At 41.1% G+C, this 26405-nt stretch overlaps 2 protein-coding genes across 8 annotated transcripts in view; one reads left to right on the top strand and one right to left on the bottom strand.

The window, feature by feature from the left end:
• LOC310898910 (uncharacterized protein) overlaps positions 1-4438 on the bottom strand; it is a 37290-nt gene extending 32852 nt beyond the window's left edge. For all 6 annotated transcript variants that reach the window (XR_014583841.1, XR_014583842.1, XR_014583843.1 and 3 more), the window contains exon 1: positions 3206-4438. Coding sequence is in view for 3 of the 6 variants with exons in the window: in XM_083834635.1 (XP_083690761.1) it covers positions 3206-3239 (34 nt within the window). In the remaining 3 variants the exon portion in view is untranslated. The remainder of the gene's footprint in view (positions 1-3205) is intronic.
• TMA16 (translation machinery associated 16 homolog) lies at positions 625-26372 on the top strand. Of its 2 annotated transcripts, XR_014583840.1 has the most exons (8): positions 625-770; positions 1588-1700; positions 16046-16083; positions 16862-16946; positions 18013-18161; positions 19592-19725; positions 24334-24376; positions 26133-26228. XR_014583840.1 is itself a non-coding variant. In XM_083834633.1 (7 exons), the coding sequence occupies exons 1-7, from the start codon at positions 768-770 to the stop codon at positions 26272-26274; spliced, it is 573 nt and encodes a 190-aa protein (XP_083690759.1). In that variant the 5' UTR covers positions 633-767; the 3' UTR covers positions 26275-26372. The 2 variants fall into 2 exon arrangements, 1 of the variants encoding a protein (XP_083690759.1); XM_083834633.1 differs by lacking the exon at positions 19592-19725 and having other exon boundaries at positions 633-770; positions 26133-26372.
• The last annotated feature ends 33 nt before the right edge of the window (positions 26373-26405 follow it).

Below are 26405 nucleotides of genomic sequence, written 5' to 3'. Positions count from 1 at the left end.
CCTTTCCAGGGCCATCTTTCCTGCACTACTCACCTTGATACCTCTGCTTCAGAAGTGACTGTATCTGGGTTTACTGCCTGAAAAGAAGAATGAGTGGCAACATAAAAGCTGACAGGCAAAAGTGCTTTCATCTGGGTCCAAAAATTTCCCCAAAGCTAACCGTTTCTGTAGCTGAAGGGTCCATTGAGCTGCCTTTTAAGGAAAGGTTTGAGATAGTACTCCCTTGGTAGCTTTCTACCTGGATCATGGTGTTTTTCTGATATTTTGCCTGCTTTTTCACTTACTCTCGTTTCTCCTGTTGTAGCTCCCGATTTAGGTTGAAAATAACAATTTTTACAGAAAACCATAGAATGGCTCAGGTTGGTAGGGACGTTAGAGATCATTTAACTCCAACCCCGCCACAGGCAGGGATGAAAGCACATCTGTGTCATGAAGCACACAGAGGTTGGTTCCTAACGTATTTTACTTGGACTCTTCGAAGACGGTAGAAGCCTGTTCTTACGGCGTGGTTTTATTTTTTATTCTATTTTTCCGGTCAGTGGAGCCAGGCCCTTCCCCTGCTCCCGCCCCGCAGCGGCTACAGCGAGGCCGTCACCCTCAGACCCCTCAGCTACTAGGCATGCCGGGGACGAGGAGGAAGAGGAGGAGGAAAAGGGGGAAGAGGAAGAGGAGGTGGCGGCCCACCCCGGAACCCTGTGCTCTCTGCCGGCGCCGCCGCCCGGAGCTCTGCGGCTGCTGCACGGCGGCGGCTGAGGGCAGCGATCGCCATGGTGCGTGCGTGCGGGCAGGGGGCATGGCGCGGCTCTCCTTTCCTTTCCTTTCCTTTCATTTCTTTGCCTTTTCTTCCCTTCCTGTCGGGGGAAGCCCGGGAGAAGGGAGCGGCTCGGCCCGCCTTGTGCTCATGCGGGCCTCTCCCGAGGGGCCGGCATTGTGCCCCCCGGCTGCTGCTTCCAGCCCCGACTGCAGAAAGCGAGGAGCAAAACGCGTGCAACTAGCGCACGGTGCCTCTGGAGGCTTCCCTGAGTGTCCAGGGCGATTCAGCTCCCCCCCCGCGATCCCGAACACCCATAAAGTGATGCACTGAGGTCTCCGTTTACTCCTCGCTGCCTCTTACCAGACAGCAGCCAGAGGCACTCCCATGGTCTGCTGGAAAGGACAAAAAAAAAAACAAAAAAAACCCTTCTGTTTTGTCGCATAAGTTATGTCTGGCCTTTTCCAGAAATCAAAACAATCAGAAACTTGAGTCAGAAAATTGCTGAGGCACGCAGCAGTAATCTTAGTTTCCTAGCCACAGAGTTCCACAAAGTATGCATTTTGAGGGAAGGCCTTATGCAAAATATGTTGCAGCATTTCCTACATTCCAGTAATTACATTACAGCACGGAATGTGTTTAAATAATTTTGTTGTTGTGTATGTTATTGAGGGGGGGTAAGATCCACCTGTTGGAACTGGTAAAGCACTACTATAAATTAAGGGGTTTGTGAGATAGTGATTCATGAGTTTTTAAGTCCCTGCCATGACACGTGCCCCTATCTTTCCTTTAATGTTTTAGTTTAGTAGCATACAGTATCTTTGATTTCTTTTCAGCCAAAGTTACCGAAAAGCAAAGGCGCGAAGCAAGAGAAAAAAGTTATCCATCCTTACAGCAGAAAAGCTGCGCAGCTTGCAAGGGAAGCACACAAACAGGATAAGAAAGAAAAGTAAGTTTACTGTGCAACCTTATGTACAGACTGAAGGATATTACAGTAGATACTTTTGTTTGTGAGTGCTGGTGAAAGGGGACTGTTATGCTGATACAACCTTAACATCTATTTATTTTAATAAAACAGCCTACCACTACCATGCTATATAGGCCATGTGAACTGACAGACCTATATTCACAAAAATCAGCTTAAGGATGTAGTTCAGCTACTTGTAAATAAGACTTCTTAGAGATACTTTCCAATCTTAATGATTCTGCGATTCTTCTTATCACAGCATTTTGCTTTTTAATAGCCTGAATGGCATCATGCTAGTGACTTTGCATGAAGTTTAGTCACCTTGTTTTACTTTACTTCAAGATTTAGTAAGAAACCTGCTTAGGGTCTGGCTTCTTGTACTGAAGTGCTGAGTTCATAGAGAAGAGCCATAAACATCATTTGGTGTCCTTCCTACAGGAGAGAGACTTCTGAATAAGACTAAATAGTTAACTCCTTTTGGTGATTTCCTGCTGTCCCATCTTTTAATTTTCTTTCCCCTATTGCAGAGGGGAAAGACAGGTGGAGAGGACAGGCCTTTGATTTCTGTTCTGTCTCAGCTTGCTGTTTCTAACACATATACCAACCAACTCCTTGAATGCTGATATAGCATGACTGTTTGTTTAGAAATCTATTAAACTGTACTTCAAGCATTTTCTGTCAAAGTATACTGATACTTTGATAGACCACACAAACTGAACCAAAGTATTCACACACCTGAAGGTGTTGCGTTGGGAACTGCTGGTACAGTTGAAGGGTTCCTCAGAGGTTGTGCAGCCCTATCCAGGGCAAACTTGTAAGGTTACTCTGCCTAGGAAGAGGCCCTTCACTAGGGAAAAAAGGACACAGCTGTGTCCTGTAGCTTCAGCAGAGCTGCTGCAGGAAGTTACAAGCAGCACGTGGTGAGGATTGTGCAGATTCCGAGCTTGCAAGAAGCTTTCCCTGCTGCTTTGTGTTGTCTGTGCTTTTCTGACTACTGTTTGTAAATTATTTTTTGTGGTTGTTTTCCTAGTACTAAATCGTCATCCCTTAATTATCTCATTTTGCCTCATAACTGCCACTCAGGGAGCTTAATCACAAAAGGTAACTGATTTATACTTGATTCTTTGTTCTTACATCTGTAATTTTCCAATAAAGAAAAACATGCACAAGAAGACTTAGTGTGTAAAGGAGTGAGGTAGCGGTTATTCATTCAGACAGGGCACACTTAATCAAGACTTTCAGTGATTTGTTTATGTGGGTAGAATTAGACTGATACAGACACCTGTACTGACAAGCTCTTCTTGGAGTGCTATTTTTGTTTCCTCTTACAATAGCAAGAAATGAAAGTAAAAAACTCATGCTGGAATAGTGTTCTTCCATATGACTTGCCCTGTAATTATTTTTTTTTCCACACTAAAGAGTAACTTCGTAAAGTTAGTAGCTTTTTAAAAAGGAAGTTTACATAAAAGAAATGAAGAGTTTCTTACCTGTGTAGGGGACAACAGTCTGTATAAGTAGCATGGTTAGTCAGTCTTTGTATTACTTCCTTCTGAAGCATAGCAAACAGAGCTAGCCATAATAGTAAAACTCTTCTAAATGAAGCAAGTAAGCTACATTTTGGTGTGAGTTCTAGCTTATAGGAGGAGAAAGCACCATTTTATAGGAAGCCATTAAGTGTTGGCTGCCCAGCAGGCTAATCAAAGGTGTGTGTCAAGCAACCCAATGAAGGAGCAGTTGTTTTATCCCTATTTTTTGTGGGGATCAAATGAAGCCTGATGTCTTAACAGAGAAGCTGGGATTACAATTAGAAGATGTAGATTACTATCATTTTCTTTAGGTTCTGTTTCTTTATAGTTACCTCTTCTTTTTCAAGCTCTCTCACTTTTTCAGGTGTGAGTCCTTTAGGCTGATGGTAGCTGATGTAACCCTTTGTTTCTCATAGGGAAACTGTTCTGCCAAAAGTAGTGTGTCAACCTGGACTATCCAAAGCTTATTGTGAGAGAAAAATATTCTATCCATAAACAAGATCTCTACATCTTGCGGTCCTCGGTCCTATCTGATTAATTATCATTGTTCACTTTGTAGGTCTGTTTTGTTGTGATGTTCTAAACACGATCTGCATTAGAATATAGACAATTGGAGGAAATCAGTTTAACTCAAAAGACATGGCTAATGTTTCTTTATGTTCTTCCCTATTTTCTTTAAAAGTCTTGTTCTAGTTTCTTATAGATCAGTATTACCTGTATTAATCAGCTTGTTAAATCTTACCTTTTTAATGTTTTTATTTTTTAATATTTGGAGTTATGCAGGTGTTAAAAACAGCCTGTTTAGCCACTAACCAGTCTTATCAGTGGAATTACTTAGCTGTGAGTTTCTTTAGAATGTGATAGCGATGGGGTTTGGGTTCAGTTTGCAGACCTCTGAAAATGAATAAATACGTTTCTGATGCTGTAGGCCGAGGAAGACTTTCTACCCTGACGAGGGAAAAGCAGTAGCCTACACCAGTCATTTCTTCTTCACTGCTTTTGGAAATTTCATAAGTGCTGTCTTTTAACAGGAGCTGGTAATATTAAATAAATGCTCTAGCATTGTTTCTTCGAAATTTGAGCCTTAACAGCAAGAAGTTTACTGAAGAATTATTTGCTGGAAAATTATATACTGAAGTTGAAATAGGTCAGTAGGAGATGCTCCCTCATGATCTCTGCGGCATATTCTTTCTTGGTCCCTGTTGTGGTTTAACCCGGCTGGCAGCTAAACACCACACAGCCGTTCGCTCACCCTCCCCCCTCCCTCTCTGGGATGGGGGAGAGAAACGGGAAAGTGAAGCCGGTGAGTTGAGATAAAGACAGTTTATTAAGACAGGAAAATAATAATAACAATAATAATAATAATAGTGATAATGGTAATAGTATTAACAATAATAATGTGTAAGAAACAAGTGATGCACAATGCAATTGCTCACCACCCGCTGACCGATGCCCAGCCTATTCCCGAGCAGCCGGCCCCCCCACCCCGGCCAGCCACCCCTATATATTGTTTAGCATGACGTCAGATGGTATGGAATACCCCTTTGGCCAGTTTGGGTCAGCTGTCCTGGGTCTGTCCCCTCCCAGCTCCTGCTGCACCCCCAGCCTGCTCGCTGGCAGGACAGAGCAAGAAGCCGAAAAGTCCTTGGCCTGGTGTAAACACTGCTCTGCAACAATTAAAACATCAGCATGTTATCAGCGCTCTTCTCATCCTAATCCAAAACATAGCACCCTACCAGCTACTATGAGCTACTTAACTCTGTCCTAACTGGAACCAGGACAGATATCCACCCCTTATTCCATACCATTTATGTCATGCTCAGGTTACACTCTGTCCAATACATTCTAATTAATCACCATTTTCATCTATGATATATAGCAATCATGGTAGTGATGACATACATTATTATATAATAATTAACATACTACAATTCAACTCATGGGCTATTCTCACCCAGTATCAAATCCCCTTGAGGTACACACCGGACCTCCCCATTCTTTTGCATTACCCACCAAGTGCATCCAGGTCCCTGAGCAAAAGCAATTCCACGAATGGGTTTGCCTTTTCCTGAGGCAGGAGTAGCCCAGACTGTTTTACCCAGCATGTTTCTTACGTGCACTACAGGAACTTTATCCCCTTCTACAGTGCGTAACAGGTTTGATTGGGCAGGTCCAGCTCGGTTGGCAGATCCCCTGGTATTGACTAACCAGGTGGCCTTTGCCAAATGTGTATCCCAATTTTTGAATGTCCCAGCACCCATTGCTTTCAGTGTAGTCTTCAACAGTCCATTGTATCGTTCAACTTTTCCAGAGGCTGGTGCATGATAGGGGATGTGATACACCCACTCAATACCATGTTCTTTGGCCCAAGTGTCTATAAGGTTGTTTCGGAAATGAGTCCCGTTGTCTGACTCAATTCTCTCTGGGGTGCCATGTCGCCATAAGACTTGCTTTTCAAGGCCCAGGATAGTGTTCCGGGCGGTGGCATGGGGCACAGGATATGTTTCCAGCCATCCGGTGGTTGCTTCCACCATTGTAAGTACGTGGCGCTTGCCGTTGCGGGTTTGAGGGAGTGTGATGTAATCAATCTGCCAGGCCTCTCCATATTTATATTTCAGCCATCGTCCTCCATACCAAAGAGGTTTTGACCGTTTGGCTTGCTTGATTGCAGCACATGTTTCACAGTCATGAATAACCTGTGCTATAGTGTCCATGGTCAGGTCCACCCCTCGATCACGAGCCCATCTGTAGGTTGCATCTCTACCTTGATGGCCTGAGGTGTCATGGGCCCATCGGGCTATAAATAATTCACCTTTATGTTGCCAGTCCAGGTCCACCTGAGCCACTTCAATCTTAGCAGCCTGATCCACCTGCTGGTTGTTTTGGTGTTCTTCAGTAGCCCGATTCTTGGGCACATGAGCATCTACATGGCGTACCTTTACAACCAGGTTCTCTACCCGGGCAGCAATATCTTGCCACAATGCCGCAGCCCAGATGGGCTTGCCCCTGCGCTGCCAGTTGTTCTGCTTCCATTGCTGTAACCACCCCCACAGGGCATTTGCTACCATCCATGAATCAGTATAGAGATAGAGAACTGGCCACTTTTCTCGTTCAGCAATATCTAAAGCCAGCTGAATGGCTTTTACTTCTGCAAACTGACTCGATTCACCTTCTCCCTCAGCAGCTTCTGCAACTCGTCGTGTAGGACTCCATACAGCAGCTTTCCATCTCCGATGCTTTCCCACAATACGACAGGACCCGTCAGTGAACAAGGCATATTTCTTCTCATTTTCCGGTAGCTTGTTGTACAGGGGGGCTTCTTCAGCACGAACCACCTCCTCCTCTGGTGATATCCCAAAGTATTTGCCTTCTGGCCAGTCCATAATCACCTCCAAGATTCCTGGGCGACTGGGGTTTCCTATTCGAGCCCGCTGAGTAATCAGTGCAACCCACTTGCTCCATGTAGCATCAGTTGCATGATGCGTAGAGGGGACCCTTCCTTTGAACATCCAGCCTAGTACCGGCAGTCGGGGTGCCAGGAGGAGCTGCGCTTCAGTACCGACCACTTCCGAAGCAGATCGAACTCCTTCATATGCTGCCAATATCTCCTTTTCAGTTGGAGTATAGCGGGCTTCAGATCCTCTGTATCCCCGACTCCAAAACCCCAGGGGTCGACCTCGAGTTTCCCCAGGTTCTTTCTGCCAGAGGCTCCAGGTGGGACCATTCTCTCCGGCTGCGGTGTAGAGCACATTCTTTACATCTGGTCCTGTTCGGACTGGCCCGAGGGCTACTGCATGAACTATTTCCTGCTTAATTTGTTCAAAGGCTTGTCGTTGCTCAGGGCCCCATTCAGAAGCATTCTTCTTACGGGTTACTTGGTAGAGCGGGTTTACAATCAGACTGTAATTTGGAATATGCATTCTCCAAAACCCCACGACACCTAGGAAAGTTTGTGTTTCTTTTTTGCTGGTTGGTGGAGACATAGCTGTTATTTTGTTGATCACATCCATTGGGATTTGACGGCGTCCATCTTGCCATTTTATTCCTAAAAACTGGATCTCTCGTGCAGGTCCTTTAACTTTATTCTGTTTTATGGCAAAACCGGCCTTCAGAAGGATTTGGACTATTTTCTTCCCTTTCTCGAAAACTTCTTCTGCAGTGTCACCCCACACAATGATGTCATCGATGTACTGCAGGTGTTCAGGAGCTTCCCCCTGCTCCAGCGCAGACTGGATCAGTCCATGGCAAATGGTAGGGCTGTGTTTCCACCCCTGGGGCAGCCGATTCCAAGTATATTGGACTCCCCTCCAAGTGAAAGCAAACTGTGGCCTGCACTGTGCTGCTAGAGGGATGGAGAAAAATGCATTAGCGATATCAATTGTGGCATACCACTTGGCTGCCTTTGATTCCAGTTCATACTGGAGTTCTAGCATGTCCGGCACTGCAGCACTCAGTGGTGGCGTGACTTCGTTCAGGCCACGATAGTCCACTGTTAGTCTCCACTCACCATTAGACTTTCGCACTGGCCATATGGGACTATTAAAAGGTGAATGAGTCTTGCTGATCACTCCTTGGCTCTCCAGTTGACGAATTAGCTTATGGATGGGACTCAGGGAGTCTCGGTTGGTGCGATATTGCCGCCGGTGCACAGTTGTGGTAGCGATCGGCACTTGCTGTTCTTCAACCCTCAGCAACCCCACAACAGAAGGGTCCTCTGAGAGACCAGGCAAGGTAGACAACTGTTTAATGTCCTCTGTCTCCAAAGCAGCTATGCCAAAAGCCCAGCGGAACCCTTTTGGGTCCTTGAAATATCCTCTTCTAAGATAGTCTATGCCAAGGATGCACGGAGCATCTGGGCCAGTCACAATACGGTGCTTTTGCCACTCATTACCGGTTAGACTCACTTCAGCCTCCAATACAGTTAACTGCTGGGATCCCCCCGTCACACCATAAATACAGATGGGCTCTGGCCCTTTATAGCTTGATGGCATTAGAGTACATTGTGCACCGGTGTCTACCAAAGCCTTATACTTCTGTGCGTCTGACGTGCCAGGCCATCGAATCCACACAGTCCAATAAACTCGATTGTCCCTTTCCTCCCCCTGGCTGGAGGCAGGGCCCCTCTAGTCCTGGTCAGAATCTTCATTTCTGTGTTTAAAGGACTGCCTGCTGGAAGTTGGAGCAGCAAACCTTTCAGAGAACTCCTTTTTCCCAATTGTTTTCCTTTGCAATTCACGTACCCGTGCCTCTAGGGTCGCAGTAGATTTTCCATCCCATTTTCTCATGTCCTCTCCATGGTCACGTAGGTAAAACCACAGGGTGGCGCGGTGTGTGTGCCCACCATATTGTCTTCCTTGCATAGATGAACGTTTACCCCTAATAGCTGAGACACTGGTTTGTACAGGTGGGGAGGAAAATAAACTCTCTTTAAGTTGGTGGATCTCTTCAGAAAGTTTCTCCAAGGTATTCTCTTTTAGCTGGTGGACACTAGTTCGTTCAGGTGAAGGGGAAGATAATCTTTCTTCAAGTTGGTGGATCTTTTCAGAAAGTTTCTCCAAAGCATTCTCTTTTAGCTGGTGGACACTGGTTCGTTCAGGTGAAGGGGAAGATAATCTTTCTTCAAGTTGGTGGATCTTTTCAGAAAGTTTCTCTAAAGCATTCTCTTTTAGCTGGTGGACACTGGTTCGTTCAGGTGGAGGGGAAGATAAATTCTCTTTAAGTTGGTGGACCTCTTCAGAGAGTTTCTCCACAGCTGAGACACAGGCCTTTAGGGAAGAGGAGAGATTTCCTTCGTACTGCCGGAGTATTTTAGTCACTTCATTCACTGTGGGATTCTCCTCCGTTTTCCAGGCTAGTATTGCCAATGAGCTGGCGTATGATGATGGTGCACTCCGTACAAACTTCCGCCACATGGGTGGTGTACACCGGACTGCATCTGGATCTGCGGATGTTTGTGCGTCGTCTAGGTCCTTATAAATTACTTCCCGTACGGCCAATTCCCTCAGGTACTGAATTCCCTTCTCCATGGTGGTCCATTTGCTTGGTAAACATACAAGTTCTTCCTTGAAGAGATACCTTTCCTTCACAGCTGACAGGAGACGCCTCCAGAGGCTGCGAGATTGTGCTCCATCTCCAATTGCTTTGTCAATGCATGCGTCCCTAGCAAGGGATCCCAGCCGCCTGGCTTCCTTGCCCTCCAATTCCACATAATTGGCTCCCGTGTCCCAGCACCGGAGCAGCCAGGTGACAAGCTGCTCGCCTATACAGCGACCAAAATCTTTTCGCACATCTCGTAGCTCACGCTGGTATAGAGTCCGGGTAATTACTGTTGATTTTTCGACATCCTCATCCTCATCTTCAGTCTCCTGCACCTTTGATGGCCGGTGTAGAGTCCGGGTAGTTACTGTTGATTTTCCGACATCCTCATCCTCATCTTCAGTCTCCTGCACCTTTGATGGCTGGTATGGAGTCCGGGTAGTTACTGTTGATTTTTCGCCATCCTCATCCTCATCTTCAGTCTCCTGCACCTTTGATGGCCCAGCCTCGTCTTCACTACGCCCAGACTTAGCAGAAGACTGTCTGCGTTTTAAACGACCTGAGCCTCTATACCATTTTTTCACCTTGTCTACAGGGGCAACTTGCACTGCTACAGCTCGTTTCTCTGACCCAGACACAGGGTCTGCCACAGGGCTTGGAATACCCTCTGCGGGGTCAACTTGCACTGCTACAGCTCGTTTCTCTGACCCAGACACAGGGTCTGCCACAGGGGTTGGGATACCCTCTGCGGGGTCAACTTGCACTGCTACAGCTCGTTTCTCTGACCCAGCCACAGGAGTGGGAGCAGCTGCACGAGCTGGGGCAGCTGCAGGAGCTGGAGCGGCTGCAGGGGCTGGAGCGGCTGCAGGGGCTGGAGCTGGAGTAGCTGCAGGAGCTGGAACTGGAGCGGCTGCAGGAGCTGGAGCGGCTGCAGGAGCTGGAACTGGAACGGCTGCAGGAGCTGGAGCTGGAGTAGCTGCAGGAGCTGGAACTGGAGCGGCTGCAGGAGCTGGAGCGGCTGCAGGAGCTGGAGCTGGAGTAGCTGCAGGAGCTGGAACTGGAGCGGCTGCAGGAGCTGCAGCTGGAGCGGCTGCAGGAGCTGGAGCTAGGTTGCTAATAGCATCAATTGCAGCTCGATAGGCACAAGCCAGACCCCAGCACGCTACAGTGATTTGTGTCACTTTGGAACTGCCAGAGTCATGACACCTTTTTTTCAAGCATTCTGCCAGTTTTTTAGGATTTTGCAGTTGTTCAGGGGTGAATGTCCAAAACACTGGAGGTGACCACTGCTCTAGAAACCTGCCCATATCCTCCCACACTCCCTGCCACTCGCAACTATCCCGCCTCAAGACAGATCTCCGGATGAGATTCCTAAGTAGTTGTTTAACCCTCCACAAAATCTGAAGCGCATTCAGGAGACATAACAACAAGAGCAGGCTGGTCTGAGTATCCCAAGGATATTCAACATCTCGGAGAACCACCGTAACTAACTCGGGGGATAAGAGGGTGGTGGTGAAGGAGAAAGGGAGAGTGAACAGGTAGGGAAACATGTCTTCCCCTGTCCCCTTCACAGATTGGCTCCCTAACGAAAACAGGCAATAGGTGTAATTGCTAATAGTTTCCGAGATATGGGTTCCAAAGTATAGAGTCGACGTCAGTGCTGAGTACAAATACCAGGTTAAAGTCGTGACCAGATATTTCATCATTTCATAAGCCATTGTTACACCGCACAGTACCATAACAATCTTAAACCAGGGCCCGGAAAGGATAAACAGTGCAACAGGGAGCACATACAGAAAGTAACGCACCATAAAACTCAATTTGGAATACAGGTACAGCAGACTGGAGATTAAGGCAATCAACATCGTGACTAGCAACTATTAAGCAGGTCCAATACTTATACCAATTTTAGTTTAACACACTCTGGTCAGATTTGTCGATATCTCAACCCTTCGGGCCCCACGTTGGGCGCCAAAAAGACTGTTGTGGTTTAACCCGGCTGGCAGCTAAACACCACACAGCCGTTCGCTCACCCTCCCCCCTCCCTCTCTGGGATGGGGGAGAGAAACGGGAAAGTGAAGCCGGTGAGTTGAGATAAAGACAGTTTATTAAGACAGGAAAATAATAATAACAATAATAATAATAATAGTGATAATGGTAATAGTATTAACAATAATAATGTGTAAGAAACAAGTGATGCACAATGCAATTGCTCACCACCCGCTGACCGATGCCCAGCCTATTCCCGAGCAGCCGGCCCCCCCACCCCGGCCAGCCACCCCTATATATTGTTTAGCATGACGTCAGATGGTATGGAATACCCCTTTGGCCAGTTTGGGTCAGCTGTCCTGGGTCTGTCCCCTCCCAGCTCCTGCTGCACCCCCAGCCTGCTCGCTGGCAGGACAGAGCAAGAAGCCGAAAAGTCCTTGGCCTGGTGTAAACACTGCTCTGCAACAATTAAAACATCAGCATGTTATCAGCGCTCTTCTCATCCTAATCCAAAACATAGCACCCTACCAGCTACTATGAGCTACTTAACTCTGTCCTAACTGGAACCAGGACAGTCCCATCTACTATTCTCATCCTTTCTTGAACATGCTTCTTACACTATAGAAATAGATGTGGGCAGGGCCTGGAGCCTGAGGCAGTATTCCTAATATGATCTCAGCAGCCCTCAGTGAAAGGGACAATTTCTCTGTAGAGGCTAATGCACTTCTGTGGCAAAGAAAACATGATTCTTCCATCTTTTTTTCTGAAATAGGGATGAGACACAATCAGTCACTCTAGGAAGTTCATCTGCACAGTCTGTATTATTTTAGTTAAGCTGTGGAATTACTTGCCACAAGGTGCTGCAGTTGAGATTGGGGAAATGTGTGCGATACTTTTTGAACACATGTACACCTTATCTATTGATAAATGTTCAATACAAACGTATCATTTGGGTGTAGGTAGCCCTTGAACAACATGTTACTGGAAGCTCAGTGTCTTTTGTGGAAGTATTGATACATGTTTTCCTTGATTTTTTGTGTTATTTTTCTTCAGTACTTGGCTTGAGACAGGATTCAGGACTAGAGACAATTTAGGCTTCTATTTACTTTTTTACTTTTCTGTATTAAGAAGATATGGAAATAGCTACTATTAACACGCCTGTTCATGTTAAATAGGAAAGGGATTTGCATTTAGCTATGAAATGCACATCTTTTGCCCAAACAAGCTAAATAAAAAAGGAAGGACATTACCCACAAGGAATTTCAGTAAGACTGTGCAATGCTAGGAAAAAGGCAGGAGAAATTCTATAAGCTGCAGAAATCTGTCATCCAAGTAATCTTCTATGCAAGCATTCTCAATGAAATGTGACAGTAATAATAAGCTTGTTGTCCAGAAACTGCCTGTATTACAAAGGACCAATCTTGACCATAATGAGGGGAGACAGACCAATTGGTTTTAGAAAATTGACTACAATCTTCTGTCACTCTGTTCACTTGAATCACACCTTTCTGTGTGCCTCTTCACAGCTCTCCTCAAGGTCTAATCAGCGCCAAATTCCAGTATATTTCTACCAATTTATTCTTCCTTAATCTACATGTGAATGCTTATTCCTACAGGCAAGTTGTTTGCTCTGTTAAATCATTACAAAGACGTTACGAGCCAGCAATACCTGGCTCACTTGTGTCAGTAGAACATTGCTTTTTCTACACTTCAGGTAAGTAGAACGTGCTGAAATAGGCCTAGAGCTTCTGCTAGTAATGATGCACCAACACCAACCATATTTTGTTTGTAACTGTTGAAATCTGTCACAGTTTTTGGTAGCCAAAGCTGATCTATTGCAGGATATTTTTCTTCATGTCTAACTCAGGATATACCCTTTCTGTTGTGCATACATTGTAAATTTTTCAGGAGTCTGTCCATTTTCGTTACAGAGATGCCAGTCTAAATAATACCATGCTCTGAGGTACGAGAGCTAAGAAATTTTTACAGTATTTCTTGATCTGGCATGAAGTACTGTTTTCCCTTAGGAATAAGCTGGAGTCTTATATCTGCATGTGGAACTCTATTGTTTGTTTCTCCTTAGCTTTTCTGTTGTCTAACCTTTTAATCTCCCTTGAGCTACTATGATCCTAGTTGTGCTGTTTGCAGCAGTGATACTTTGAGATGTATTCTTGCACATTCTTTATGTGAAACTGAGAAATGTTACCTCTTAGAACTATTTCACTTTTGGTTACAGAAATAAAAAAAAATGAACTGCAAATATGTTGATTTTAAATTTTTATAAAGGTAGTTTCATATGGAAGTATCCTGAAGTGCTTAGCCAAGCTACTAATTGGTGAGTCAGCTAATAAAAATTGGCATGCGTAGGGAGAACTACGAAAGGTATTTAGCAACCTGAAACAAGAAACAAAAGGAAATTTGTTCTGTCAGCCATGACATTTCTTAATAAAGGAGTCGGTCTTCATTCTCAGAGCTGTAAGTGGCATTGTATGGGTGGATATGGCAGGGAAAAAAATACCAAATAAACTGATTTGGCAAAATAGTATTTATTCAATTCTAATATTTAGAGCAGTTGAATACAGTATCTGCGATAAGAAGTGCTAATGGAGAATGAACGTTAACTTTTGAAGTACCTAGTACATCTCAAGAAAACTGCTTATCACCCTTATCAATAATCAGTGGCTAAGCATGATTTGATTATTTTTTTCCTTTTGGTAGAAAATCATTAAGAAGCAACAGCCTGCCTGCCACAAGATTGTATCCCTGCCATTGTCCTCTTTCCCTTGAGTAAAAGATGTTACTCACTGTGTGGAAGGAGATAAGAGGAACTGTCTTTGCCTTAGCTCATTTGATTAGCCTCCCTGCTAATACTGTTGTCTTCTAGCAGTCATTGAGGTCAGGCTCTTATGAAAAGTACAGTGAGGCAATATCTGATCCTATCATCCAATATTTCTCATACTGAAATAAGTTGTGCACACCTAAAGACTAAAGGAGGTTTTTCTTCCAGAAGATAAGCCTGGTTGTGTGCATCATTGCCTAGATAAATAAATGAGCTAGCAACCATCGTGGGCCCAAATGGCAGCTCTTAGTGTTTTAGAGCATAGATAGATGACAATTTATGATCCTAATCAGGAAGCTTTTCTAGATGGCATTGTAGTTTTCTCTATGGCAACACTTTGCAGATGTGCTTGGCTCGCTTTGTTGCCATGCAAGGTTCACAGCAGGGACTGCGGCTGTGAGGCCCCACTGTGTGGAAATAAAAATCCTTGGCATGGATGCTCTTGCCTGTCACAACTCCACGATCTGTGCTGTAAGCCTTCTGCAGGCTCCCTACCACGTTTTTTATTGATGACGTCTTTTACAGCAGAGTTTTAACGCGGACTTCCAATCTAAATATTTTTCCCTTTATTTTTTATTTTTTTTTTTTACATCTTCTCATCTGGATATGTCCTTTAATCCATGCAAACTGGTGTCATTTTTAGTTAAACGCTAGGATAATTTAATTAATCAACCAGCTTGTTTTTTTTTTTGGCAGGTTTGATAAAACTCAACCCCGTTGCATGACTTCTATAGATTTTTATATTTAAAAAATCTACATTTTTAAAAATTTACAATTTTTTACATTAAAAATGTAAATACTACATGAAAAATATAATCATTACTTTAATAACGTAGGTTTATGGCCAAGTGACTCAAGTATGTTTGTCTCTTGAAAGCAGGACTTTCTCTTTTGATGTGAACTTTTGCGGCAGGTGATATCTTTTGTCCTCGAGTTAATTCAGTTAACTGTGAAATGTTCATTAAATCCTATAGAGTACAAGGAATTTAATCAATTTAATTAGCTTTGAACTGAGTTGAATTTTTGACAGCATTTGCTCTTTCAAATTATATCCTTTATCATTTTCTTTATTCTTTATCGGTTTTCTTATTAAATAACAGAACCTCCTCTTAATTATATCACAAGTCCTTGGATATATACAGCGAATATGCATGGCTAAGATATTTTTCCAGTGACAAACTTTATACTAATCCCAATCTATTCCTTTCCTTTCTGGAAATAAAATGACATTCAACAACATTCATTGCTCCAGACTGAATCTGAGAGCTGTAGGGCATGAGGCAACAGGAGAACTTGTGTTCTCTAAGAATTTCTTAATAGGACTGGAATTAATCCCAAACTGAATTGTGTACACACATCTCTCAGAATACAGAAGGCTTCAGTATCCCACCAGAAATTGCGGTGGAGTGAAAAACACATTGAGATTAATTTTCTTCATATTTTTAATTTTAAAACTTAATTTCAGTTTCTTAACATATTAAGTTTTACCGCTAAGCACTAACTTTAATAATTAGTTTATTAAATACTAATATGATACTTTTCCTATTGTTTTATTTGTGAGAATGCACGACAGTGAAGCCTTCTGTTTTTGATTTTCAAACACATGAAATAATACCAGCAGAATATTAGAAATGCTTAACAATACTACTACAGTGCAGATCTTTCATCCTGTTTTTCTATTTCTTTTCTTCCAAGCTACTATTTTAACTTAATAGGTAGACTGGATGAATTTCAGGTGGTAACTACCAAAAAGTAGAAATTTTCAACAAAGCAAAATAAGTTGTATATTGTTCTGAATTTGGCAGATATTTTCCATTTGAAATTTTACCTTGACTTCCATCTTGAGTCCAAAACTATTTTCTGGGGAAGGAAAGTGAAGATAATTTTTATTTACATGGTATTCATTCCTTGCTAACATGTCTATTTTGCTCTGTTAGGTTGAAGACTGAAAAAGCTTTGCGTTTGAATATTATTGGTGAGCAGAAACGTCTATTACTGAATACACTAGTATTTTTTATCATAAAATTTGTTTTACCAACTTTATAGCTTCTCTACTTGAGGTTTCTTCATCTATAATCTGACTCTGTAATCTTAAAGGGGACTTTGAAGAAGTGCTGAAATACCTGAGATTCTTTGAAGTATTACTTACGGGGTTGAATTCGGGGCTTAGAGCCTAATCCTTAGTGTACACGACAACAGGTCAATATAGAACAAACATCTCTTTTTATACATCTGTACCTGTATTTATTGTACTTGTCTCCATGCTTTTCTTAAACATTTCTAAAAGAAGATTATATATGTAGATTAACAGACACTGTAATAATGTCTGTCAAGTAAATACAAGACTTCAAGACACAACCTGAAATATTTTTCTTTCAAATGATTGACATTCACCTTTTCAATTGAATTATTTAAAAATTGTGGTAACTGGAACTCTTGTTCAGCCACTCTTTTGTTGTTGTTGTTTTTTTCTTTGGGCATTAATAACTTGGCATCTTAAGCAATTGATCCAATTGATATTTTAGATGCTAGTTTCCAGTAATTCACAGTGAAGTATTAAAACTTCTTTCCAAAAGGAACATAATGTTTCTATTATAGATACCTTCATACCCGGTATACACATGATCAGTGAGCCAAATTTCCATTCAAAATCTTGAATAATTGAGGTTTATTTAAGAAACTTTGAGGAACTTTAATCTTTGCTGGTGATACCATGGTAATATAATCATTAATGGTCACTTTTTTTTTTCCAGGAGAAAAGCTGCAATGGTTTCAAAGTCACCTTGACCCCAATAAAACTGACTACACAAAGAAGGAAGCTTGTGAACTAATTGAAGAGTAAGTCTGCAGTTAAAATGGGACTGAAAAGCTTGATTTGTCTTTTAAAATAATGTTCTTAAATAAGATCTATATAGTGATGTTGACTCAGAGGACTTACTTGTTATGTTACTATTAGTAATATCAAGTAGTTGATTTTGTTAAAACAGGACAGTTACATATTAAAAGATATATATATATATATATTTACAATAGAATCATTGAAGTAACCCTTGCATTTTTATTTAAGTGTCTATCTTCTATTGTATTGTGTGGAGGATTAATTATTTGGAGAAGTGTAATTGCCTGAATTTGCTAGTTGGGTTGTTCAGTGAAACAGTGCACAAAGTCTGTTCTATTCCTTACACCTTTTTTCTTTAATTTTCTTTGGTGAGAAGATTAAGTAATATTCAGGTGGGCAGATTTTTAGGGCAGGAAATATCACAATTGGATTTGGGTAAGAAAGAACTTAGTTCTGTGCTGCTGGGTATATGTACCTGTGGCCTGTCACGAGTTTTTGCCTTCAAGTGTAAGGATATAATATTTAAGTATTCTTAAAAATTTGCATTATGTCCATTTTCTTTCAGAAGCTCTGAAATACTTCTTTCACAATTCATGAAATCTGTAAGCTGCTAGCCAACACTAGTGATACTGCAAAGGCAGTAACAACTTACTCTGTGGATCCAGTTTGGATGATTATACAATGATGTATATGACATGGATGATGTCACCATGATGTATAAGACAGAAGAACCACAAAACCCATTAATGGGATGGTGAAATTCAGCTCTTAAAATTTAGCAAAACTTAAACCTAACACTGAGAACTCATGATAGCATGGAAGTTTTATCTAAAGTAGTTTGAACAAAAAAACAAAAAATGTTCTGTAAGCAGCAGATGATTCAAATGTATTTCTAAACGGGGCTTTTACTTTGACGATGAGAGTGATGTTTCTTAGATTTGAACTGTATCTGACTAATTTAGAAAATATAATTTGTAAAACAACTTCTTAGATTGTCAAAATAATTGTGTTGTGCAAAAATTTTGCATGAATACATGTAGCATAAGTGCATCTTATTTCTTTCAGATACATAGGCCGATTCAGTGATGAATTGGAGCAGATTGAATTACGAAACAGTATTAAAGGTAGACAGGGAAGACAGCATGGTTCACGGGAAACTGTCATCAAGCAGACCATGGAACGAGAAAGACAGCTCTATGAAGGCTATGGGATAGGTATGTAAAAGCATTAGAAATAACCATGTGGTCATACCTTCTCCTCCTGCTCACGAGGCTAGAACCTAAGTGAAATTTTTAGGCATGATGTTTATTATTCAATTCTCAAAAGAACTCACTAACAGCTAGTTTGTTATGGAGTTTGTTGCTGATGAGTACTTCCAAAGTTTGAATATTTCATTCTATTATTTCTAAGTCTTTCTATTAAAATTGAGGGAATCCGGGAAGAAATGCTGGACTATTATGACACATCTAATCTACAGGCTCTATTCCACAGGCACAAATGATAATCCACAAAGAGGAAAAACACATTTTTACTTTTGCTCTCAGGCAGAGGAGTTTTGCTTTCTTTGACTCATGGGAGGTGTTGGAGGGAATATATGTGAAGGCCCTAATACTTAACCTCTTAATAATCAAACTCACAAAAATTCTGAAGATTTCAAATTAAGCGTTACAGATGAGAGCTCAGCTGAAAGCACTTTGAGTTTTTAAAACATTTACCTTGGCCATCATCACAAGTTTGAATAAAATCATAATGCCAGTTTTTCTTGTTGGCTTTTTTGTTACCATTTATCTTTCTGTGGCAGTGGAGTGTCTAGTGAAATCTTCCAGGATCAACTGAGAAGCAGTCATGTGAAAATCACAACACAGGCATTAGAGCTGAAGATTTTCTCTTCAAGTGCATAGAGTCTCCCATAAGAAGAAACAAACTCTTTATGAAAGTATTTCGTCTTCTGGGAGGTAGCACACAGATGCAAGCTACTTGAGAGAGAGACATAAGTCTGAGAATGAGATAGCTGGAAGGGAAGCATCAGTAAGCTGGTGAAATCAGTAAGCTGGTGAAATCAGTAAGCTGGAGAGTGTACAGAGGAGGGCTACGAAGATGGTGAAAGGCCTGGAGGGGAAGACGTACGAGGAACGGCTGAGGTCACTGGGCCTGTTCAGCCTGGAGAAGAGGAGGCTGAGGGGAGACCTCATCACAGTCTACAACTTCCTCGTAAGGGGGTGTCGAGAGGCAGGAGACCTTTTCTCCATTAACACCAGTGACAGGACCCGCGGGAACGGGGTTAAGCTGAGGCAGGGGAAATTTAGGCTCGACATCAGGAGGGGGTTCTTCACAGAGAGGGTGGTTGCACACTGGAACAGGCTCCCCAGGGAAGTGGTCACTGCACCGAGCCTGTCTGAATTTAAGAAGAGATTGGACTGTGCACTTAGTCACATGGTCTGAACTTTTGGGTAGACCTGTGCGGTATCAAGAGTTGGACTTGATGATCCTTAAGGGTCCCTTCCAACTCAGGATATTCTATGATTCTATGATTCTATGAAATAAGAAAAAAGGGACGATAATTGTACAAAAACCAAAGACTTGAAAAAAGTGAAGTACAAAACAGTACTGAAATTTATGATTTGCATTTTTCTTTCACAAATAGGCATGTTGGAGTCAAATGATGGACTTGGCTTTAATGCTAAAGTATTATTCAAAGGTAGTCAGTCTGGCTAATGGTTAAAGTGAGTCATGGAAGAAATGAAAAATCAACAATGATCAGATACAAAGGAGAGCAAGGTTTGGGCTGCATGTCATATTCCCCTTGATTGTATTTTACCAATTAAAAACAAGTAGTTATAAAAATTTTGCAACTGCTACTTGTTACTTTCACATCTTGCAATTGCAGAGGAATTCAGAAATATCTGTATGACTTCACGTGTAACAAATCTATTTTTGTTCACTTAGAAGGGGGAAAAAGTCATAGGAAAGTAGATCCTATGAATGTCATCAAAAGGCTCAGTTGTAGAAAATTTCCTTTCTGGTATTGCTTTTAAATTTTAGTTCTTTTTTTTCCCCTGTATTGCTTTGTGGAAAGCTGACAAAAAATGAGTAGGACTAGATAGAAAGATGTCAAACGCACAAGCACAACATAAAAATAAAGAATCCAGAAATATTGTAAGCAAAATTGGAGGTTATTATAGCATTAGTAAGTAAAGCATTCAGAGAGCATGGTGCAACTTCACATATTAAATACGCTCTCAAATCATTCATTATTTGTTATCACAGCTGCTGCAGGTTTTGCTCTCTGTCTAGGACAGTATTCATTCACAGAAAATAGTTGCTGCTAAATACTGTAATTAGAGATCGGAGATAAATGGAAATCAGCTGGAAACTGCTTTTATGCTCTACATCATTATCACTGGAAGCTGTAGTGAAGCTTTGATAACTGACATAGTAGCTGTTCCTCCTTCCCCTCCATTGCTGAATTCAGTTATTTCTTGTAGGCATATGCATTTGTGGTGAACAAACTACATGATATGAATTGCTTAGAATTAAGGAATTATAAGAAATTCTCTTATAATTCAATGCTGAATTTCATATTGCATATCAGGTATATGCAAATGAAAAAAAATTATTTTTAGTGTGTTTACGGAAGTGGTAGATATCCAAAAGCACATCAAATTTTACTCTTAAAAAAATAGTACCTATACAGGGAACATTCAGTCAGAGGTTGTTGACTTTTGTTAGCAGTTACTTGTCACCCCCTTGCCCCTTAAATATATCTAAGTTAATTTTACTGCTTTCTACCTGACGTATCGTCATTTGTGTGAGTGTATTTTAATCTGGTCTTTCGTGTTTATCGGAAAGCTATTGAAAGGAAATCCTAGATTTTGACAGGATATTTTGACAGAATTTAGAGTTAGTGTGGTTTTAGTTGAAAAACATCATAATTATATCATCTGAACATCATACATTTTTGATAATTTGCCTTTATTGCCTAGCATGCCTAACATGCCTAGCATGTTCTTACAGAAGTGGAAGGTAAATTTTCTGGGGGGAAAGAAGAGCCTTTAAAGTTAAATGCACCACTTTTATTAGTTAGTTTTTGAAATTTCAGGATATAGGGAAATTGATTTTAATTTAAATGAAAGTTTTATCACTTGCATGTATTTGCTAGTATAACTACAGCACTGATAGCTGTTGCCTTCTGTAACAATCATGATTGTGTACCTGAATGGTTCTTCATTTAAAGAAGATGTATGTCTACAAAACATCTACAGTTTGACATCCTTTTCCCTTCGTAACTTCAGACTGCAATAGCACCTTTTGACCCAACTTGGGTGTTTTCTCCTTATGATAGTTCTAATGAATATGACATGAATATTCCATATGTTGTGCCAGGAGCAGCGCCACTTCAGTTCTTGTGAGATTTAGGTAAATTTCTTCTGCAAGTCTTTGCTTTAGGAGAGAGAAGTGGTTACTGCTGTGAAGAATTATGATGTTTTTATGAACAGCATACTTCTGAAAAGAAACAGAATGATAAAAGCCATGACCCTGGTGCATGCTATGGAGATGCATCAGTAAAACAAGTGTTATTAATCTGACAATACGGTGCTACTGCAGCTTTCCATCGTAATGAATAAAGTCAGTTACTGTGCACTAACTAATTATTTCTACACACAAAACAGTGGGACAAGAGTTCCTAGTTCAGTTCCTAATCTGGCAGTTCTGTGGTGTGCATTGTATAACATGCTGCAAACATATGCATAAGCACAACCTAAAACTTGCCGCTGCCAAAACAGTAAAGATGAATTCAGTGCAGCGTTACCCCTTGGGAGCACTTGCTTTGTCTTGACGCTGCGGTGAGCCCTGGATGATAGGCAAGAAAAAACTCACAGAATATTGTTTGGAAAAAGTCCTACAGAACTTCACAAAAGCAATTAGCTTTCCAAGATGGTTTTTCAACGACAACAAGCAGCAATTGAAAGGGCTTTGCGAGTCTTGTCATGTAGCCTTAGTTTGTCTGAGAATAGCTCAGACCAGCATGTCAGTGTTGTGACAGAGGGAACAAACGTAAGCCTCAGCACATCTCCGAGGCACTTGGCCCAAACTGGCACAGTGCTGCTCCTGCCACACTCACTGCTCGCATCACCAAGATCCTAGAAAAAAGCTGAGTAGGCAGAGCTCCACATGAAACGGCTGAGAGAAGGGGGTGACTCCTCTCCTGTGGAGGCCAGGGCATTTCAGCATTTGGCATTTTGCTGCCGAGAGTGCAATTCAAGGGACTGCGGAGGAAGCATGAGGAACTGTGGGTTTGTTTCAGTGCTTGGTTAGGACAGAAGGGCCTCAGGCAGCATTAGCATTTACCAGAACCGAGGAATCAGCAGACTAAAAAAAGGATTACATAAATGTTCTTTGCCTTGCTCAGCTGTGAGCAGTTGTACTGCACTTGTTTACCAAAAAGCAGGCTGCAGAAGTCCAGTTGGTATCAAGATCAAGTGCATTTATTGTCAGTCCTCAACTGGTACCTTTGTAACCCAATGTAAAGGGAAGAAATATTTTTCTGAATTGTAAAGACTATCTGGCCACAAAGATAAGTGATAGGTGTTATCATCCTACATTCTGTAATAGCAAAATCATCTATAATCCTGCATTGGTAACATCATCTGATTTATTACTGTAAGGCTCAAGAAAATTGATAGATGAAAAAAAGCAGGACTGCATGTTCCAGGCTTGCTCAAGGACAGCATAAGAAGTACCTGAAATGTTATAGTTTTAAGAGCTAAAATAGTAAAGTGGATTTAATGTTAAAGAGGTAGCAAGCAGCCTTTCTTCTTGACCTGCTTTTACCTGCTGGCTGTGAAGTCTGTACAGAACAAAATACTGTCTACGAACAGTCTATTTTATGCTCTATGATGTATTTTATATTGTGCAAAAATTTCAAGACTCCAAAGGCGTGGATCTCTATAAATTAGTGTCAATGTTAAGCTCAGGACACATGCAGTATTTTGGGATTGACCAAGAAAAGAATGGCACTGAATCCAGTCAAAGTAGCTTAGCTATCATAGGTAAGATTCTGCATGAGGTTAGAAACTACAGCTCTAGTAAGAACATTTTGGTTACTCCAGGAAGAAAAGAAGTCTGTCCCATAGGTCACTGTACAAGCTGTTTGCCTTCCTTTTTCACTACCAAAGTGAAAGATCTGTAGTGAGCATATGTCAGTTATTTCTCTCAAGCTAGGTCTGGGGAAGACATTATGTCATTATGAAATCTTTCAGTCTTTGGAACTATTCTTGTTCATTTATCTTCTACTTAGAGGAACATCAGTGCATGAGAGGAGACAGGTACCAACATTCTCTGTAAATATTACATTGCATTTACTGCAGTATTTATCAGTCATTTCAGCAACCAGAGCAAGCATCCCAGCAGCAAGAGTGGCTTCTGGAACAGGTATTTAACAATGCAAACTATAATTGCATTGCAGTGAGGTTAATTGCCATGGAGTAGTCATTCTTTGCTTTTACACTCTCTTGATCCAGGTGGAAGTCAGTAGTAGTATATTCCAAAATCCAAAAACATGTTCTCTTCAAACACCCGAGAACCTAACTGTACTCTTCCCAGTGTTTATATTTTATATACACATACATATTCTTGTACATGGTAAATTTTCAAAAGTGTGTTGAAGTATTTCTTAGATTTTCTTACTTGAATTTACTTTCCTAAGTCTGCTACTGATCTATCTTGCATGTAGTGGTGGCTTAAGTGCTTTGAAGTTGTTCTCCTTAAACATTTCATTTCCTAAGCACTTAATACTAACTAATTAATAGTGTTTCTTGTATATTTAGGTCAGTTATGAAAGTAATCTTTTTTATTGTGTCTTGTATCTGTGTATTTATAGTAAGTGAATGCAAAGTAGAATTCTTATTATGCAGGTGAGGGAATGTCTCTAAAAAACTATCATAAGCAGACCTTGATACTGGTTGAGGAGGCTAGTTATGCTTTTAAAATAAATATATTGTTTTTCTGATTTCTTCACTGGACTTTTTTTTTTGAAAGGTAATCTTTTAAGTGCTTACATTTCTAGCTATTTTTCAGATGTGTCAGTTTAGAGAAGGTAAAGCACCTTCTTTTTATTATTTGTCAGGACAGGGTTCTCAATAGCTGGTATGTTTGAATTCTGGAACAGTTCATAAGTATTTCACTTCCTTCACTTCAGCAGTGAGAGGTCTTTGTGTTTATGTATTGTTCTAGTAACTTTCTAGCATGAGTCCTTATTGTCATTTTCTTGGTTTTACAGTGTCTGAAATAATATGTTCAGCCCTTTAGTTCACATTTCTTTCTTTGAAAAGAGACTCACTTGAATCATGTAACACATCTAATAGTATTTAATTTCATTCCCATTAGAAATCCCAGACATTGTGAACAGCAAACACCTTAAATTTTTCAGGTAAGGTCCTTTTATTCTCACTACTAATTAATCTGTTTATGCAAAACACTGTTTCTGAATTTGAAATGTTGTATTGTCTTTTCTTTAAAAAGGATTTATGCAAAATTGCTAAACATTTGTCTTGTTTGAAAAAGACTAGGTATGGTGCTGCTAACTCAGCAATTTGTAGCTGTTACAGGTGACAGTTAATCAGTAAGACATTGGGAGTGTTAGAAAGCTGCAACAGTCAGAGTTCCATTTCTGCATCTGAAGTATTTTTTTTTGATATTCTTAGAGAATGTTTTTTTGTTACCTGAGCTGTCCACCAATTTACATTAAAAGAATTAACATTCACTGTTAGTTTCTGAGGATCAAGACATGGATTTATAGATAAATGGAAATACAGTGGAATAGTTTTCTTACCTGAAATGAAATTTCAGATGGTAATTGCAGTCATATAGTGTCATGACCTAAATTATTTATAGTCAGAACTTAACCATTAAGTAAGCTAAAACAGCACTAAGTTGTTAGTCTTGTTTTCTAAGATACAAGATGCACATGTAGGTGGACTAAGGTCTGCGGCAGTGTTTTTGTATATGTACTAGTTGAAAGTCATAAGAGAATTGATGACATCCACTTAAGGCTCTGGGAGCTGTAGAACTTGCTGCTAACTCATCTGGGCTAGCAAGCCAGTATGCCTTGGGAAGAGGTTGAAGAAACACTTCGGTGTGTCTTGCTCTTGCTGACAGCTCTATCAAACAAGATACTTGGGGGGAAGCCCCCAAAACTTAGGGATTTTAAGTGTTGCAAGGAGTGATACAGCACCATCTCCTAGGGGTGGTGTGCAGCCAGAAGTCATAGTCCCAGGATGATGGAATATTGCTGGAGATTTCAAAGGGACCTCTGGCTGCCATGTTTTTATATGCACAATTGATTTCATGCACTGGGATATCTGATGGAGGTGTTACTGTTTTATTGCCTTGGTAGAACCAAGAGTAGCATGTCTAGCTTATAATTGGCACATACTATCTTTGCAGTTGAGAAAAATTATCCATGAAGTACACTATCATCAAACAGCCATTTTATCAGTTGAATACAGGATTCGACATGGGATATTTAAGTGAACCCTTCCTTCTTTATGCAGCCTTTTGAAGTAACGTACTTATCACGTGAATTATTGTTTAGTAACATTTTTTGTCTCCTTGAAGCCAGTTACAGAATCACAGAATGGTTTGGGTTGGAAGAGACCTTAAAGATGACCTAGGTCCAACCCCCCTGCCATGGGCAGGGACACCTCCCACTAGACCAAATTGCCTGAAGTCATACAAGATGTTAACAATTACCATAAATTGTAATGAAGTACTTGATGTACATGTGATATTAGCTCTGCAAGTTGAGCAGCCAAATGAAAGAAAATCTTCTGAAATGCTTTTCCAGAGAAGCTGGTGAGTTTAGTGTGTCTAACCTAGAAGCAGTTGGTCTCAAGTAACTGAGAATACAAATAGTCCGTGGGGATAAAGTGAAACAGGTTTGTTGGTGGTTTTTCAGACTATCAAATGTGAAAGTACTTAGTTCTTCACAGACAAATCGCAGCTACTGTAGCATCCAAGATCAGGTGAAAATGCAGACACTCATTCATACTGCAGTTGGACTGATAGTACACATTAGAAAAACAGCATCACTTGAGTTAGCATCTCCTGAGAAAAGGTGAACTAACTCTGCTACTTTTTCCTGCTATTCCTATCCATAAGTGCTTTTCTGTGACTTTTTCTTTCAGGGAATGGGATGGTGATCTGAAGAAATTGCCAAACATCAAAATGAGAAAGCTGTCAGCTAGGGATGCTGTCTGTAGTCACACTGAGGTGGCAGATGGAGAAAATGAAGAAGAATTGAGTAAAGCAGAAGACACAGCCTCATGAACCCCAGCTGATTCAAGGGTTGAAGCAGCTGAAGGGAACTGTAAGAAACCTACTTTAATCAGCACTGGAAACAAGAATAAAGCTAGTGTTTCTAATTACATTTGCAGTCTTTGCTAATTGCATTTTTGATA

The sequence above is a fragment of the Anser anser genome (genome assembly GCF_964211835.1).
Source record: "Anser anser genome assembly, chromosome: 4".
NCBI classification, from domain to species: Eukaryota; Metazoa; Chordata; class Aves; order Anseriformes; family Anatidae; genus Anser; species Anser anser.
This window is presented reverse-complemented; position numbering and strand designations above follow the sequence as displayed.

What these genes read in the sequence shown, in the direction of transcription:
- TMA16 (XM_083834633.1), top strand. An exon ending in AAACAGGATAAGAAAGAAAA is followed by an intron (nt 1,701 to 16,045) that starts GTAAGTTTACTG and finishes TTGCTCTGTTAG; the next exon opens with GTTGAAGACTGAAAAAGCTT. An exon ending in TTTGCGTTTGAATATTATTG is followed by an intron (nt 16,084 to 16,861) that starts GTGAGCAGAAAC and finishes TTTTTTTTCCAG; the next exon opens with GAGAAAAGCTGCAATGGTTT.